Here is a 13703-nt window from a genome sequence, read left to right as displayed (position 1 = left end):
GGGGTGTGCATGGAGTTCAATGTCGACGTCATTGTCGTTTTGAGGGACGATTGTGTACTGAATCTCTCGTTAGCAAAATGTGACAGGAACAGTAATATGTTGTATGACTTACATCAGAAGTCGACCCAGATGGCAAATAGCGGTTTACAGGATGCTCATTGACCACGTCCTCATACGCCGGCGCAGCCTCATGCGCAGCACTCATTGCTGGAATACCCATCTTATCTCGCAAGTATTGCAACAAGGCAAAACACCTCAAATATTAAACTGGGTGTAAAGAAAAAGAGGAGAAAGCGCGATTAAAATTCTTGATCACTAGGTAGTCCAGCCTGTGTTGATCGTGAAGCGCAAGAAGCAAGTGTGGCAATGAAGCCTTCTATACGGCAGCCTAAAGGCCTCAGCCTCAGCAACCGGCATGTGGACACTGCCGCTTACCCATGGACTGTGCGCATCGTGGCCCGGTTATTGGAATTGGAATGCCTGATATTCAAGGATGAGACCTCAGGCTGAGGCTACCTGCGTTGCGGAAGTCTGCGAGGATGTGCATATCATGGCGCGACGTTTCGTGTGCTGACGCACGGGTATCAAATGGATAAAGCCATCCGTCGTGCGTGGATCTACCGTGCGTCATATATGCGCCCTTTTTGCGTGTGCTGCTTTGCGCCGTGGTTGAGCGTGGAAGACGACGTGGCGTGCTGGTGGCGCCAACGCGAAAATGCGGGGAAGTGGCTTGTAACGGTGTTGAAGCTTGTGTGCTCTGGGCACCTGCGCTGGAACACTCACTAACCGTACATGTCATCTTGGCCAAAATTATGGCTACTTTCGTAGGGTTTGACGACGAGCCAAGAAGCTCTTGGATATGTAGCATGTGGGTAAACATAATCGTTCACCCCCTTTGGTTCGCTGGTGTGCGCTGAGATGATAGGACAGTTCCAAGAATTTTCTGATACACAATTCAGGTCTCCCAAGCTTGCTGCGACATTGACAGGAACATCTTGATAGCGCCTCCAGCCTCAGGTTACTCCTTCTTCACGTCAGCCATTGGCATCTGCTTAGACTATATGACAAAAACCAAGTCTTGCCAAGCTATGATGATAGTAGCATCATTTCGTCGCTGAGGTTCTGGCCACTCTACAGCCGTAATGATGGCGTCAGTGTTGCTAGAGAAACTCAGGTTCGCAGGCTTGGTCGCCAACGCCTCCCTTCTTTGAAGATGTCGAGCAGAGTTTGTCCCCTGTAATCCGTCGGTTCATCTTCTTGGAAGTCTGCGATTCGTCGACCATGTCCCTTTTGCGTCTTTCTTCATCAGATGCATAAGTTACACTTGGCTTGAGCTCGCCTCAAAGCGGGATTCAAAGCTCACAGGATGGGAAGTGCCGCCGCATAGGCCAATCGTGGGTAAAAATCTAGTTGGGGGAGCCGGGCACGATGATGTTCAATACGAAATCAAATAATACGCATGTTTGTGTCGGCTTACTACCCAATACCAGCAGGTATTCTGCTACGTTGCTGTGGTATGGCTGTGACATAATTATTAAACAAGGAGGTGATAATAAGCATCGTACTAAAAGGTACATCAATAGGGAAAACATAAGAGAAACGCCACATGTACCTGAGTCGTGAGTTGAGAACAGGGATCACGCGTCTTTATCCAGTTGATCCAGTCGCTACACACTTCCATGCAATCACCAAAGCATCTTCAGCCTCGCATATCGCTGTCTACCCCAGATGCCTCAACTCTTGACCCCTACCATACATCGTCCAATCACCGTCTCTGGTTATTTACCTCTTACACCAACCAAACTCACATTCCTAACATCAACAAACATTACTGACAAATCAACCTTATGCGTTTCATTCACCCATAGCATATTGCCGCAAAATAGCCCTTCTTATTCGCTCCCACAGCAACAAAACACGGCTTTATCTGATTTACAAAACTTGCCGCCATTGAAACTCGCTGCCACGCAACCTCAGGTCTTGAAACTTGAAACTTGTGACAGCGGAAGCGGAATATGTAGCCGCTGCTTTTGCAGAATAGACCGGTATATATGGGCTTGTGTGGTAATAGAGGTTCATGGACCGCGAGTTGGTATTTTCACGTTTTGGCTGTTGGCTGTTTTAGCAATGAGCTTGGTCGATGTTTTGTTGGGACAGCAGTCTTGTTTAAGCATGAGGTTGCTTTCCCGAGTGATCGGGCTGGGGTAATTCGCATAAGAGTCTTTCTCTTGGACCATGAGTGTTGGTTGGAGATAGATGTTTATGTTTATGGCATAGTTATTGGGTTTTGTGAGGAAACAAAGCGAGCATTAGGTACTGAGACAAGGCGGTATGTTTACGAGAAGATAGACCAGGTAGAATCTGCTCTAGGAAAGCCGCTAAGCTCGGCATAGTATCGGTATTTTGCTAAGACTGCACCTGGGCAGCACATTAGTGCTATTTCAGCGAGATATTAGAACTCTTTGACGCACATCTGGATTTGGCACAATGAGAAAAGCTCGAGGATAATATATAATTAACTATACATCCCTACACATACGACCATAGGATCTTGAGAACAAGGCTTCCCGTTCGCTCAGCCCTATTTAAGCAAGATACCGGCGGATTAGTAGTTAGGTGGGTGACCACTAGCGAATCCCCGCTGTTGTATGTTTTTGCCATTCTTTTTGCCTATTAAGTAGATACTCTAGAACAGAGCTTAACATGGTTGGCAAGCGAGTCGGTCAGGCAAGCGAGTCGGTCACCCCACCAACCTTTGCAACTTCAAAGCGACGCATCTCAACAACGCGATAATAGTATTACTAGATATTAATACTGTTGGAAGGCCTTGTACGATCGTACGGTGAATAACAGTAGCTAAGGTAATCTTGTGTATTGGTATTCTGGTGTATGATGATTCTACGAATGTGGGGGCTACGAAGGTATACATAGCGTTGGGTCCGAGTTGGGCCGAAGTAGGATCGAGGCGGTACATTGGGCCTTATTAGGCGACACACCGTGTGTATGCCGACAAATACAATAGATTACTCTATATTAATAATATTAGTTTTACATGTGCGCAAGTTGTGCCTAGTCTCCTTACACCTGCTGCAGCGCGTTAGAGCCCGCCGCCTATGGCCTAATCGCTCTCCTCCTTAACGCTCTTCATGAGCAATCTGCTAGTCAGCCTCATTTTAAGCTACTTGACACGATACTCCAGCTGGGTCATACTTTGGTAGGCCTCAGGGACCCCTTCGGAGACCCATCGGCCCGAGCCAGCCACAGTCACGTGCCATAGTCGTATATAGCATCTCACTGAATCCTTGATAGCTCCTCAAGGATTCGTCTTAATACAAGCCTATACCTACATCTCAGTGCCTGTTCGAATATTCCTTACAGGAACCAACAACATAAGACTCACCTGCCTTAGTGCGGACCAGGAAAGAGCAGTATAACCACTCCGCGTAACACTTAAGCGAGCTAAGAAAGCAGCTATGTGATGGATCAAACCTACGATCCCTCACGCGATCACGTGCCATACAATCACGTGCCACGCTGGCAGTTGGCCCGTGCGAGGAATAATAAAGTTCCCCTCGTACTTGTATATAGATCTGTACACACAATCTCACTTATTAGAGGCATCCTAACTATTGCAGTGTACTAGTGCCTTTACACTATTGTGTGTCAACCCCTACATACCTAGGATACTTCGCATCAGGCTCAGTTATCAGAAACACCGTCCGCGCCGAGCGCCGCCGCCGATTGAGCAACTGCGACTTGCTACATCGGGCAGAACAAGACGTTCTGCGACGGGTTAGGTCTTGACGACGAGGATCGCAAAGTATTGCGCTAGAAGCCCACGGGTGGAGACACCAGGCTCAACAAGCAAGTATTGCTCGTGAGGGTTGTCACCAACGCTGGTAGAGGACAGGTCCACCTACATCAACGGACAAGTAGGCAGAGGGCAAGGCATCGAGCTTCGAGAAGCGCGACCCTACGGTAAGCCCTGCGCAACACACGAAAAGACCAGAGACACCAGGCTCAACAGGCAAGTATTGCTCGTGGGGGTTGTCACCAACGCTGGTAAAGGACAGGTCCACCTACATCAACGGACAAGTAGGCAGAAGGCAAGGCATCGAGCTTCGAGAAGCGCGACCCTACGGTCAGCCCTGCGCAACACACACGAAAAGATCATCGCGATGGCAAACCCGGCCAATACCCAGAATACCCAAGGTACCTCAGCCACCGGTGCCACCTTCGGGCAAGCTTCCCAGGATCCTACTCAATCACAGATGGGCCCGCCTCTCGTACCAGTACGAGCTTGCCTCTCCAACCGCCGAGAGAGCATGCTTCTGGCAGCCCATCCGTCATCCCAGCCATCAGTATCAGCTAGCGGCGACCTAGAGCCCATGACTGCTACACGCGAGATTGTCGGCATCGAAATCAACGACGTCCTGCTCGAATACCTCAAAGATTCTAACTACGTTTACCTCCGTTATACCGTTGACACCGAGTGGTTCGAATTACAAGAGGATCCCGAACCTGACGAGCACAGCAATGCCTTTTACTCCCTTAGCACAGGCCGAATCCGCACTGATGGCAACATCACCCACAACATCAACGACTTCACTGTCACTAACTCTAGTAACCTCCAGAAGAACGTGAAGGATCGTCCCGACTTCTGGTGGCGATTTATTGTCTCTACGCTAGTCTCCCTACGCAACTGCACTGACGCCATCAATAGGCATCTGCAGACTGTGGACCGCAATGAAGGAGAGACTCAAGCTCTACGAGACCGACTAGCGAATGTTGAAGCAGCCCTTGATGAAACTTCGAACAGTAAACAACTACAAGTTGGCATGGTTAGCAGCAACCTGTACAAGGAGAAGCTGACAGAGATCCGACGCCTCACCTCGGACATCGGAAAGCTCAAAGCTGCGTCAGAACAACTCCCCAACGTTCGCGATGACCCCGCCTTCAAAGCCCTCGCCGCTGAGCGCGACCTTGCCGCCACCGAACGCAATGAACTCAAGCAGAAGGTTGAGGACCTATCCCGCCGAGCCGATGAACCGGAGAGCGGTCCTAACTACGCAGAGTTGGCACAGAAGCTCAAGGAGGAGTCTGACAGCGCCGACTGGTGGGCAGACCAAGCTAAGGCCAACGCTGAGCTCTGCGACAAGTTCAAAGGACAAGCTGATCGCTATTCTATCGAGCTTAACCAGTATGATGTCAAGTACTCTAACATGGAGGCGAACAAGAACGAAGCTCTCGCCCTTAAGGATAAGGCTTACGATGAGCTCAACCTCCAGCTCACCGAGGCTAGACGTGAGACAAAAACGGTCACCGACCGACTGCTGCAACATGAACCCAACTATCAGCCGTACACCCTCTGGCGGCGCGAGCGATCTTACGACCCAGTACGGCCTGTACAATCAAGCGTTTTGCTACAGCGACCTGTAGATGGTACCGCTGACCAACTCTCACAAGATCCTCGCCGAGCTGGGTACACCCCATGGGATAACCGTACTCCCGTGCGCGACGCCTCGCTACCTCCTCCATCATCGAACCCATACGCCCCCGCTCCTACAGTACCGCGACCGCCGCCCGTCGCGCCCTCTACCGCCGGTGGAGGATTCTCTTACAAACTCCCAGAACTTGAGACGTTCAAGGGCAAGGTCGACGACGACTACGAGCGGTGGCGCGAGATGGCAGTGGCCAAGTGTCGCACATACCCAGAGGACTGGCAAGCGGTTGACTACCTCAAGTTCCGCATTCAAGGCGAAGCTTACGAGCACATCCGAGATGTCAAAGCTCGCCATTTCCTAGATTTCCTAGAGACTCTCGACAGCCAGTATCTCACCTATGATCGGGAAGCTGACGCCGAAACCCTCATCGCCGACGGCTCGCTCCGCTACAAGTCTGGACAGAAGTTCATGGAGTGGAAGTCTAAGTTCACCTCTTGCATGCGAATCCTCAAACACAAGAACGCGACCCAGATCCGATACGCTCGCGAGTTCATGCGACCCGGGTTAGCTATCGCGACCACTGCCGGATCTCACAAGGATGAGACCATCCAGTCCTTCTTGCTGCGAGCGCAACACATCGACCAGGGACATCAACAGATTGACGCTGGCCGAAAATTAACTCCCGTTACGAAGACCGCTGGTGCTAGCCGTACCCAAAAGTTGGTCACCTTCCGGACACCCGACACTCCAGGTCACAACAACGCCGCCAGCACGCATACGTACAAGAAGATGGCCTTCGAGCGGTCAGAGAAAGACAAGAAGCGTCTAGCTGACTTGAAGCTCTGCTTCAAATGTGGCAAGGATGACCATCAGATGAGGCACGAGACTGCCCCCCGCGGCAAGCCCTTCACTCCTTCTCACCAAATCCCCGCACTGGCTTCTTTGTACATCAATGCTCTCGACGCTTCCAACGAAGAGGAGCGAGACGAGGATACTGAGGAGCCGCTGGACGACAACGACTTAGTGGATGACGATGGCTTCTACGTCAACGACGAGGAACTACTTGAGCATTTAAATTAGGGGCTCCCGCGCAGAGCCGCGTGCGGGAGCTCAATTGGCGTAACGCAAAAAGACACCAGCGCCGTGTTCGAAACCAGCATCGCCGTTTCGAGATCGCTGCAGCCTTGCTGCTCGCCCCTGACGAAACGCCAACTATGACGGAGGTCCACTTCGTGTCCTCCGCCTCCATCGGAGGCAAGCCTTCTAAAGACTTCAGCCGACAACTCGAGTTTCCCGGCTCCGCTCTCACGCGACCTGATTGTTGGCAACCGATTTCTACCCTTATCGACACGGGAGCCAGCGCATGCTTCGTCAATCAGTCATGGGTTAACCAACACCGCCTAGATACTATGCCTGTGGCCAAACCCATTCGATTGTCACTAGCCAACGGCGGAGAAGTGGACAAGCTTACCCAGGCCGTTGATCTGCCCGTCCGACACGGAAGCCATACGCACAACGTCCTATGCTACGTCACCAATATCGGCAAGTACGACGTTATCCTAGGCATGAATTGGATGGACTATCACCAGCCTGCCCTCCACTTTGGCGACCAGCGATCACTCACCTTCGCTAAGGCAGGGTGCAAACTTAACTGCCTCCACGAAGGACTCCCAGAGACGGTTTACGAAAACGGAGTTTGTCACAGTCACGTACAACTAGTCAAGGGAGACTACCAGACAGGCGACACCACTACTAAGACGAACAAGGATGGTAAGGTGACGACTGAGGAGACTATGGCTGATATCTACCTCATCTCCGCTGCCGCTGCAACCGCACTCGCAGCCAAACATCCTGACCAGGTCATATGGTTGGAACCCCGCCATTGGGCCAAGCTTGCGAAGCCCCCCGATGAAGACCGAGAAGGCATCGGCGTAGCCGCAGTCTCGCAAACTGACTTTGAGAAGTACATGCACAAGATGGAGCAACCTTACATGACTAGAGACCAGATTGGCCAGCTGGTACCTGAGTGGGTGTTGGACGAACTACCTGATCTGTTCAACCCTCATCTGGCTCATCAACTCCCCGAACGAAGACCAGGAGTCGACCACCCATCGACCTGCTTCCTGACACTACGCCCCCTAAGCCTCATGTCTACGGACTCACTCGTACCGAGACTGAGGCTGTTAAGAAGTATATCGATGACATGCTGCAAAAGGGCTTAATCAAGGCCAGTAACTCCCCGTTTGCGTCACCTGTCTTGATCGTCAAGAAACCTGGAGGAGGTCTCCGCATATGTGTCGACTACCGAGCACTCAACAACGTCACTAAGAAGAATCGAAATGCGCCACCAGCCATCAAAGAAACTCTAGCGCGCATGGCCAAAGTTCAGATTATGTCTCTCGTCGATGTTGTAGCCGCTTTCAACACCGTTCGGATTAAAGAAGGTGACGAAGAGAAAACCGCCTTCCTCACCCGGTACGGACTCTATGAGTATATGGTCATGCCCTTTGGACTGTGCAATGCACCAGGGACGTTCCAAAACTTCATCAACGAAACGCTGCGCGAATACTTGGACGTTATATGTACCGCCTACCTAGACGACATACTTATATATAGCGACAACGAGAAAGACCACCGTTCGCATGTCCTAAAGGTTCTCCGCAAGATTCAAGGCGCAGGACTATCGTTGGATCCCACGAAGTGCAAGTTCGAAACCAAGCGAGTCAAGTACTTAGGCTTGATCCTCACCACCGACGGCATCGAAATGGATCCGGAGAAGGTCTCCACTGTCCTCGATTGGCAACTGCCGAGATCAGTGAAGGACATGCAGTCTTTCCTCGGCTTCTGCAACTTCTATCGCCGGTTTATTAAAGGGTTCTCATATATCGCTAAGCCACTCACGGAACTCACCAAGGAGGGTAGTCAACGACATTTCCCTCTCCAAGCTAATGGACAAGCTGCGAAAGCCTTTGAACAGCTAAAGCTTGCGTTTAAAACAGCGGGCGTACTGTCCCACTTTGACCCAGATTTGGAAACGTGGCTCGAGACTGACGCGTCGGACTTCGTTACCGCAGCTATCCTCTCGCAGATGCACAAAGGTGTTCTACGACCTGTAGCGTTCTTATCACATAAGATGACACCTGCCGAGTGCAACTACGAGATCTATGACAAGGAGCTCCTCGCGATTGTTCGAGCATTCGAGGAGTGGAGGTTTGAACTGTCAGGTACTGATGATCCCATCTTGGTATTGTCAGACCACCAGGCCCTCCAGACGTTCATGACAACCAAACGCCTCAACCGACGGCAAGCTCGATGGGCTGAGTTCCTAGCTGAGTTCAATTTTAGAGTCAAATACCGTCCTGGTAAACAAGGAACTAAGCCCGACGCACTCACTCGCCGACCGGGCGATCTTCCAGCTAACGCCGAGGATGAGCGACGTCAACACCAGGTACAAGTGATCCTCAAGCCTGACCAGGTGGATCCTGAGTGTCGAGTTGCCACCTTTAGCTTCCACTTCGACGGTGGCTCCCGACACGCTGTATATCTGGCCAACGCCCTCGGTGACGAGCTCCGGACGTCCCCAGTCTCCTTGGCCATGATGATGTACCAAGACAGTGAAACGGACGACTTTAGCGACGAATACCTCTTCGCTCTCGGAGACACAGCGGAGGTCGATGACACGTCCGCTGCACCGCTTACGGAGCCGGACACGTCGCTGGACGAAGCCAATATCCTCCAGACCGTTCGACAAGCTTACCCGGATGACGACATCGTTCAAGTTATCCTCAAAGCCAAAGCTGATGGCCAGCGCCGCATCCCGTACCACCTAATTCACGGTCCAAACAGGATACGCTTAGAGCTTGGTGATTGCTCAATACACGACGGAGTCTTCTATGTCAAGAAGAAGGTCTACATCCCCGAATCAGGCACCCTGCGCACCCGGATCATCGAACGCGTACACCGATCCTATTGCGGTGGCCATAGCGGCAAACACGGTAGCTACGACATGTTAAACCGCTGGTACTACTGGCCGAAGATGATAAATGATGTAGCACAGTACGTCAAGAACTGTTTGGCCTGTCGGAGATCGAAATCTTACCGCGATGGGAAACACGGGCTCCTACATCCACTCCCGATACCTGAGCGATATTGGAGTAGCATCAGCATGGACTATATCACGCACCTGCCTCCTTGCACCGATAACGGCCGCACATATACCAACGTCTTAGTGATTGTTGATCGGCTTAGCAAGAAGAAGAAGTTTATACCTGTGGTGGACCTAAAGGTTGATACCCTTGTGAAAGCCTTCGTCGAGTACGTGTGGCGTGAGGAGGGATATCCCGACAGCATCGTCAGCGACCGTGGAGCCCAGTTCCTCTCCCATTTCTGGACACGTCTTTGTCAACGACTGGGTACCAAGCCAAAGTTGTCAACGGGCTATCACCCAGAAACCGATGGGCAGACGGAGAACGCCAACGCTTGGCTAAAACAATACCTCCGGTCATATATTAACTACGAGCAAGACAACTGGGCTCTCTTTCTTCCTATGGCAGAGTTCGAAGCTAACAACGCCATCAACGCTAGTACTGGGACTACCGCTTTCCGCCTCACTAAGGGCTATGACCCGAAGTCTGGTCTTGAACCACCTAAGGTGAACACTGGTCTCACTGCCCCAGCTCGCAGAGATCAAGACAACGCCAACAAGTTTGCAGAAAAGCTAGACGCGCTACGCAAAGCCCTTCGGCTCGAACTACAATGGTCACAAGCTAAACAGGCGGAATACGCAAACGACGCCCGGCTCCCAGCGCCTGAGTTTAAGGTCGGCGATCAAGTTATGTTGGACGCCCGTAACTTCCGTACTACACGTCCTAGTCTATCACTTGACTTCAAGAACCGCGGTCCCTTCACTGTCACACGCGTCATTGACAATATGGCTTACGAACTACTCCTGCCTCCAGAGATGGGCAAGCTCCACAACGTCTTCCACCCGTGGTTACTACACTTACACGAGGAGGCTCCGCTGCCTGGTCAACTGCGCGATTCCGCACCAGCTGAGTTCGCCGATCCCGACGAGGAAGATGGTACAAGCTATGAAGTGGAAGCCGTCCTAGACTCCCGCGTCAACAAGAGACTTAAAGACCCCTACTCTCGCAGCGGTCTTCTCCAATACTTAGTGCGATGGACCAACTACCCCGCCGGCACCGACAACCCATCTTGGGAACCATACATGAACCTGGTGGACTCCGCAGACATTGTCCAACAGTACCATGAGTCCCGCCCTAAAGCTCCAGGACCACATCGAAAGTTTGCGACGCTCGCAGGCAAACAGGATTTACTTATGATTACAGTGATCGCATCCTCTAACAATCCTAAGCCTCCACCAGGAGCCCCGACGATACAGCAGACGGAGGAGACTATTGGCCCGCGTAGCTTTCGCAATACCGGCAACATTGCTGTTTAGGCTTACAGAAGCTTTTGCAAAGCAAGCTAGACAACTCTTTTTAATTACTTTAAGCGACGGAACCTGCTTTTTTTTTGAAGGGGGGGTAGTGTGATGGATCAAACCTACGATCCCTCACGCGATCACGTGCCATACAATCACGTGCCACGCTGGCAGTTGGCCCGTGCGAGGAATAATAAAGTTCCCCTCGTACTTGTATATAGATCTGTACACACAATCTCACTTATTAGAGGCATCCTAACTATTGCAGTGTACTAGTGCCTTTACAAGCTAAACGCGCGCGCAAAGTTAAAGCTTAACACTAGAAAAAAACTATCTAATAAGCTTAACAACGTAAGCGTAAAACCTCGCGAACACTCTCCTCTAATAATAAGCGTTAAAAACGCGCTAGCGCTGCTCAAGCTGGTGTTCAAACTCAAGATGAGCTATCTGCTGCACTGTAACGGGCGTGAGTCTATAAGACTAGCGGCACAACTACATGCACCACGCGTGCGCAAAAGACATGCACAAGTTGAATCAACGTGATTCAGCTTGCGTAGTTGATATTTATGTAGGAGGCATGACTGCGCTGCTCTCTCTCAGCCTACAGGTAGGCATACATGGGTCTAGCCCATCACATGCACCACCTAGAGTCACATCACTTGGCCGCAACGTTAACCTCCCACAAAAATTTAGATAGTACAAGTTAATCGCAAGCATCTAATTACTGCAACACTAAGTTCTTATTAGTATTGGGCTTTTGTGTGGCGTTGTACAACCTCGTTTTTGAGATTGAGCAGATGGTGTTCGCCGTGCGCGCTGCGCACGGGCACGGTACCGGTACAACGTTTAAGCGAAATGGCGCGAGTTTTGCCCCGCACCAGCACGCAGCGCAGCGCAGCGTACCTCCTTTTGTCTTTTTCTGAACTGCGCATTCCCTACAAAACGTCGCCTTACGACTACTGTCACTAAAGATAATTATCTTAGCCTCCTTTTCTCTCAACAAAGGCTCTGTATAATAACTACGGATTGACATTATCTACGGTGCCGCATTGAGCCAGAGTCCGCAACAATCAATTAGATCGGCATGATTGATTCCTATCTAAGTATAGCACTTTCCTAATCAAGTAATCACTAACCTAGGTAGGAGTCAATCATGCCGATCTAATTGATTGTTGCGGACTCTGCATTGAGCAAACAGAAGAACAGCGGACCCGTTCTAATGCAAGCTATAACAAACTAATCTAAAGACTGTTTCATTCAAAGATAAGATGACAGTAAGTGATTTTTTTTGGAAAGAGGTATTAAATTACTCACGTACGTTACCAGCCTATCGCTGCACTCCAAGCAGCCGCAATGCCCGAACTGTACAGTTCAATGCCTTCCAGTCCACAGATCAATGTGCTATATCTGGCCCCAGGACAAGAAATCATCAGTCCAGAACAATTTAGAGCATCAAACCCAGAGATATTGGCTACGGGAGCGGGCACACAACTTGCGAAAATGTCACCCTCGATGCTAGTAAAATACGGTACCCATGCGTCTCTTATCGAAGCCAAGAACATGCTGTATGTGGCTGAGAGAACATCAATACCCATCCCAAGACTATTTGCAGCATATGCATACGGGCCTCTAGACCGAGACGTCGACGACTTTGGGAGTGTCTACGATACATATATCTTTATGGAGTTCATCGAAGGCGAAGACCTAGGAAAGTCATGGGGAAAATACACCCCTATTGAGAAGCAAACAATCTCGACAGACCTAAAGAAGCACATAACGGAGCTTCGCTCTCTTCCACCAGCCAACTACATTGGATCCGTATATGAAGGACCAGTCACTGATGTTATATTAGAATGGTCTACAACTTCCCGAGGTTAGTCATCACATCTATATCAGAGAGTTGATAGCGATATTTCTAACTAGGTATCTAGGTCCGTTTAAAAGCGAAGGAGACTTTAACGCTACAATTGCCGACACCTTTATCGCCAAATCAAAAGGCCAGGTTGGCCCTTACATCCGTGGCATGGTTAATACACATAAGCATGGAATTGTCTTTACTCATGGGGACCTTAGACCTGACAATATTATCGTCAAGAATGGTCGTGTAATAGCAATCGTCGACTGGGAGATGGCAGGGTGGTACCCAGATTATTGGGAGTTCGTCAAGGCACTTCACCTCGAAGTGTTCACTAATGACTGGGCATCACATTTACTAGGCGTTCTTACACCTTATTATTGTGAGCAGTTGATACATGCCAAGTTAATGAGTGTATTATGGTAGCTGATAATAAAGCTACCGCTAACAATGGAGAGGCCGAGCGTAAATCCAATTAGAAATCTTTATGCATTTATAAAGCGGAATGATTTTGTGTCGAAAACTGGTCCACAAGATTGACTCGCTTAGATATGAGCCGCGAAACAGAGCGAGATACGACGTGCTAAGAGAAATTCCACTCGGCGATCTAGGTAGGCTCAGGCAGCCAAGCCACCGCTCCGCAGAAGAGTACGGACTTCTTCAAGTACCTCAGCCACCCAAGCGGCGCAGTCCCTGACTGGAGGGTTTGGCTCGCTCTCGGTGAGCGCACGGGGGAGGCCGGGTGCTTGCGATATGTTCGAAGTTTGGGAGGTAAGATTTCGGCAGTTAAAATTGATAAACTTTGTCCTTAAACGATCGGCTGCGACCAAAATTGTAGCCAGGGCGACACTCATAGTCCATTCCCATACCAACGGTGCCTTTGACATGGTAGAATTGACCCCCCGCTTGACCTTCGAGCTGTGCTGGAACCAACGCAATCCCTTCATGAGCTGGACCGCTA

General features: G+C 50.5%; 3 protein-coding genes across 3 annotated transcripts; all 3 read left to right on the top strand.

Annotated features, from left to right (window-relative positions):
- Window positions 1-4178: 4178 nt before the first annotated feature.
- PtrM4_027920 (uncharacterized protein) lies at window positions 4179-6524 on the top strand (the record flags this gene model as incomplete). Its single annotated transcript, XM_066103780.1, has 1 exon — window positions 4179-6524. One exon carries the CDS (start codon window positions 4179-4181, stop codon window positions 6522-6524), a length of 2346 nt encoding a protein of 781 aa, XP_065965982.1.
- A 134-nt stretch (window positions 6525-6658) lies between these two features.
- Window positions 6659-10905, top strand: PtrM4_027910 (uncharacterized protein; the record flags this gene model as incomplete). The annotated part of the gene is made up of 2 exons (XM_066103779.1): window positions 6659-7470; window positions 7542-10905. 2 exons carry the CDS (start codon window positions 6659-6661, stop codon window positions 10903-10905), a joined length of 4176 nt encoding a protein of 1391 aa, XP_065965981.1.
- A 1250-nt stretch (window positions 10906-12155) lies between these two features.
- On the top strand, window positions 12156-13221 carry PtrM4_027900 (aminoglycoside phosphotransferase; the record flags this gene model as incomplete). The annotated part of the gene is made up of 4 exons (XM_066103778.1): window positions 12156-12161; window positions 12214-12760; window positions 12819-13124; window positions 13181-13221. 4 exons carry the CDS (start codon window positions 12156-12158, stop codon window positions 13219-13221), a joined length of 900 nt encoding a protein of 299 aa, XP_065965980.1.
- Between the last annotated feature and the right edge of the window lie 482 nt (window positions 13222-13703).

This window comes from Pyrenophora tritici-repentis, chromosome 1, assembly GCF_003171515.1.
Source record: "Pyrenophora tritici-repentis strain M4 chromosome 1, whole genome shotgun sequence".
Taxonomy (NCBI): Eukaryota; Fungi; Ascomycota; class Dothideomycetes; order Pleosporales; family Pleosporaceae; genus Pyrenophora; species Pyrenophora tritici-repentis.
The sequence above is the reverse complement of the archived record's forward strand: the minus strand, read 5'-3'. Positions and strand labels throughout refer to the sequence as shown.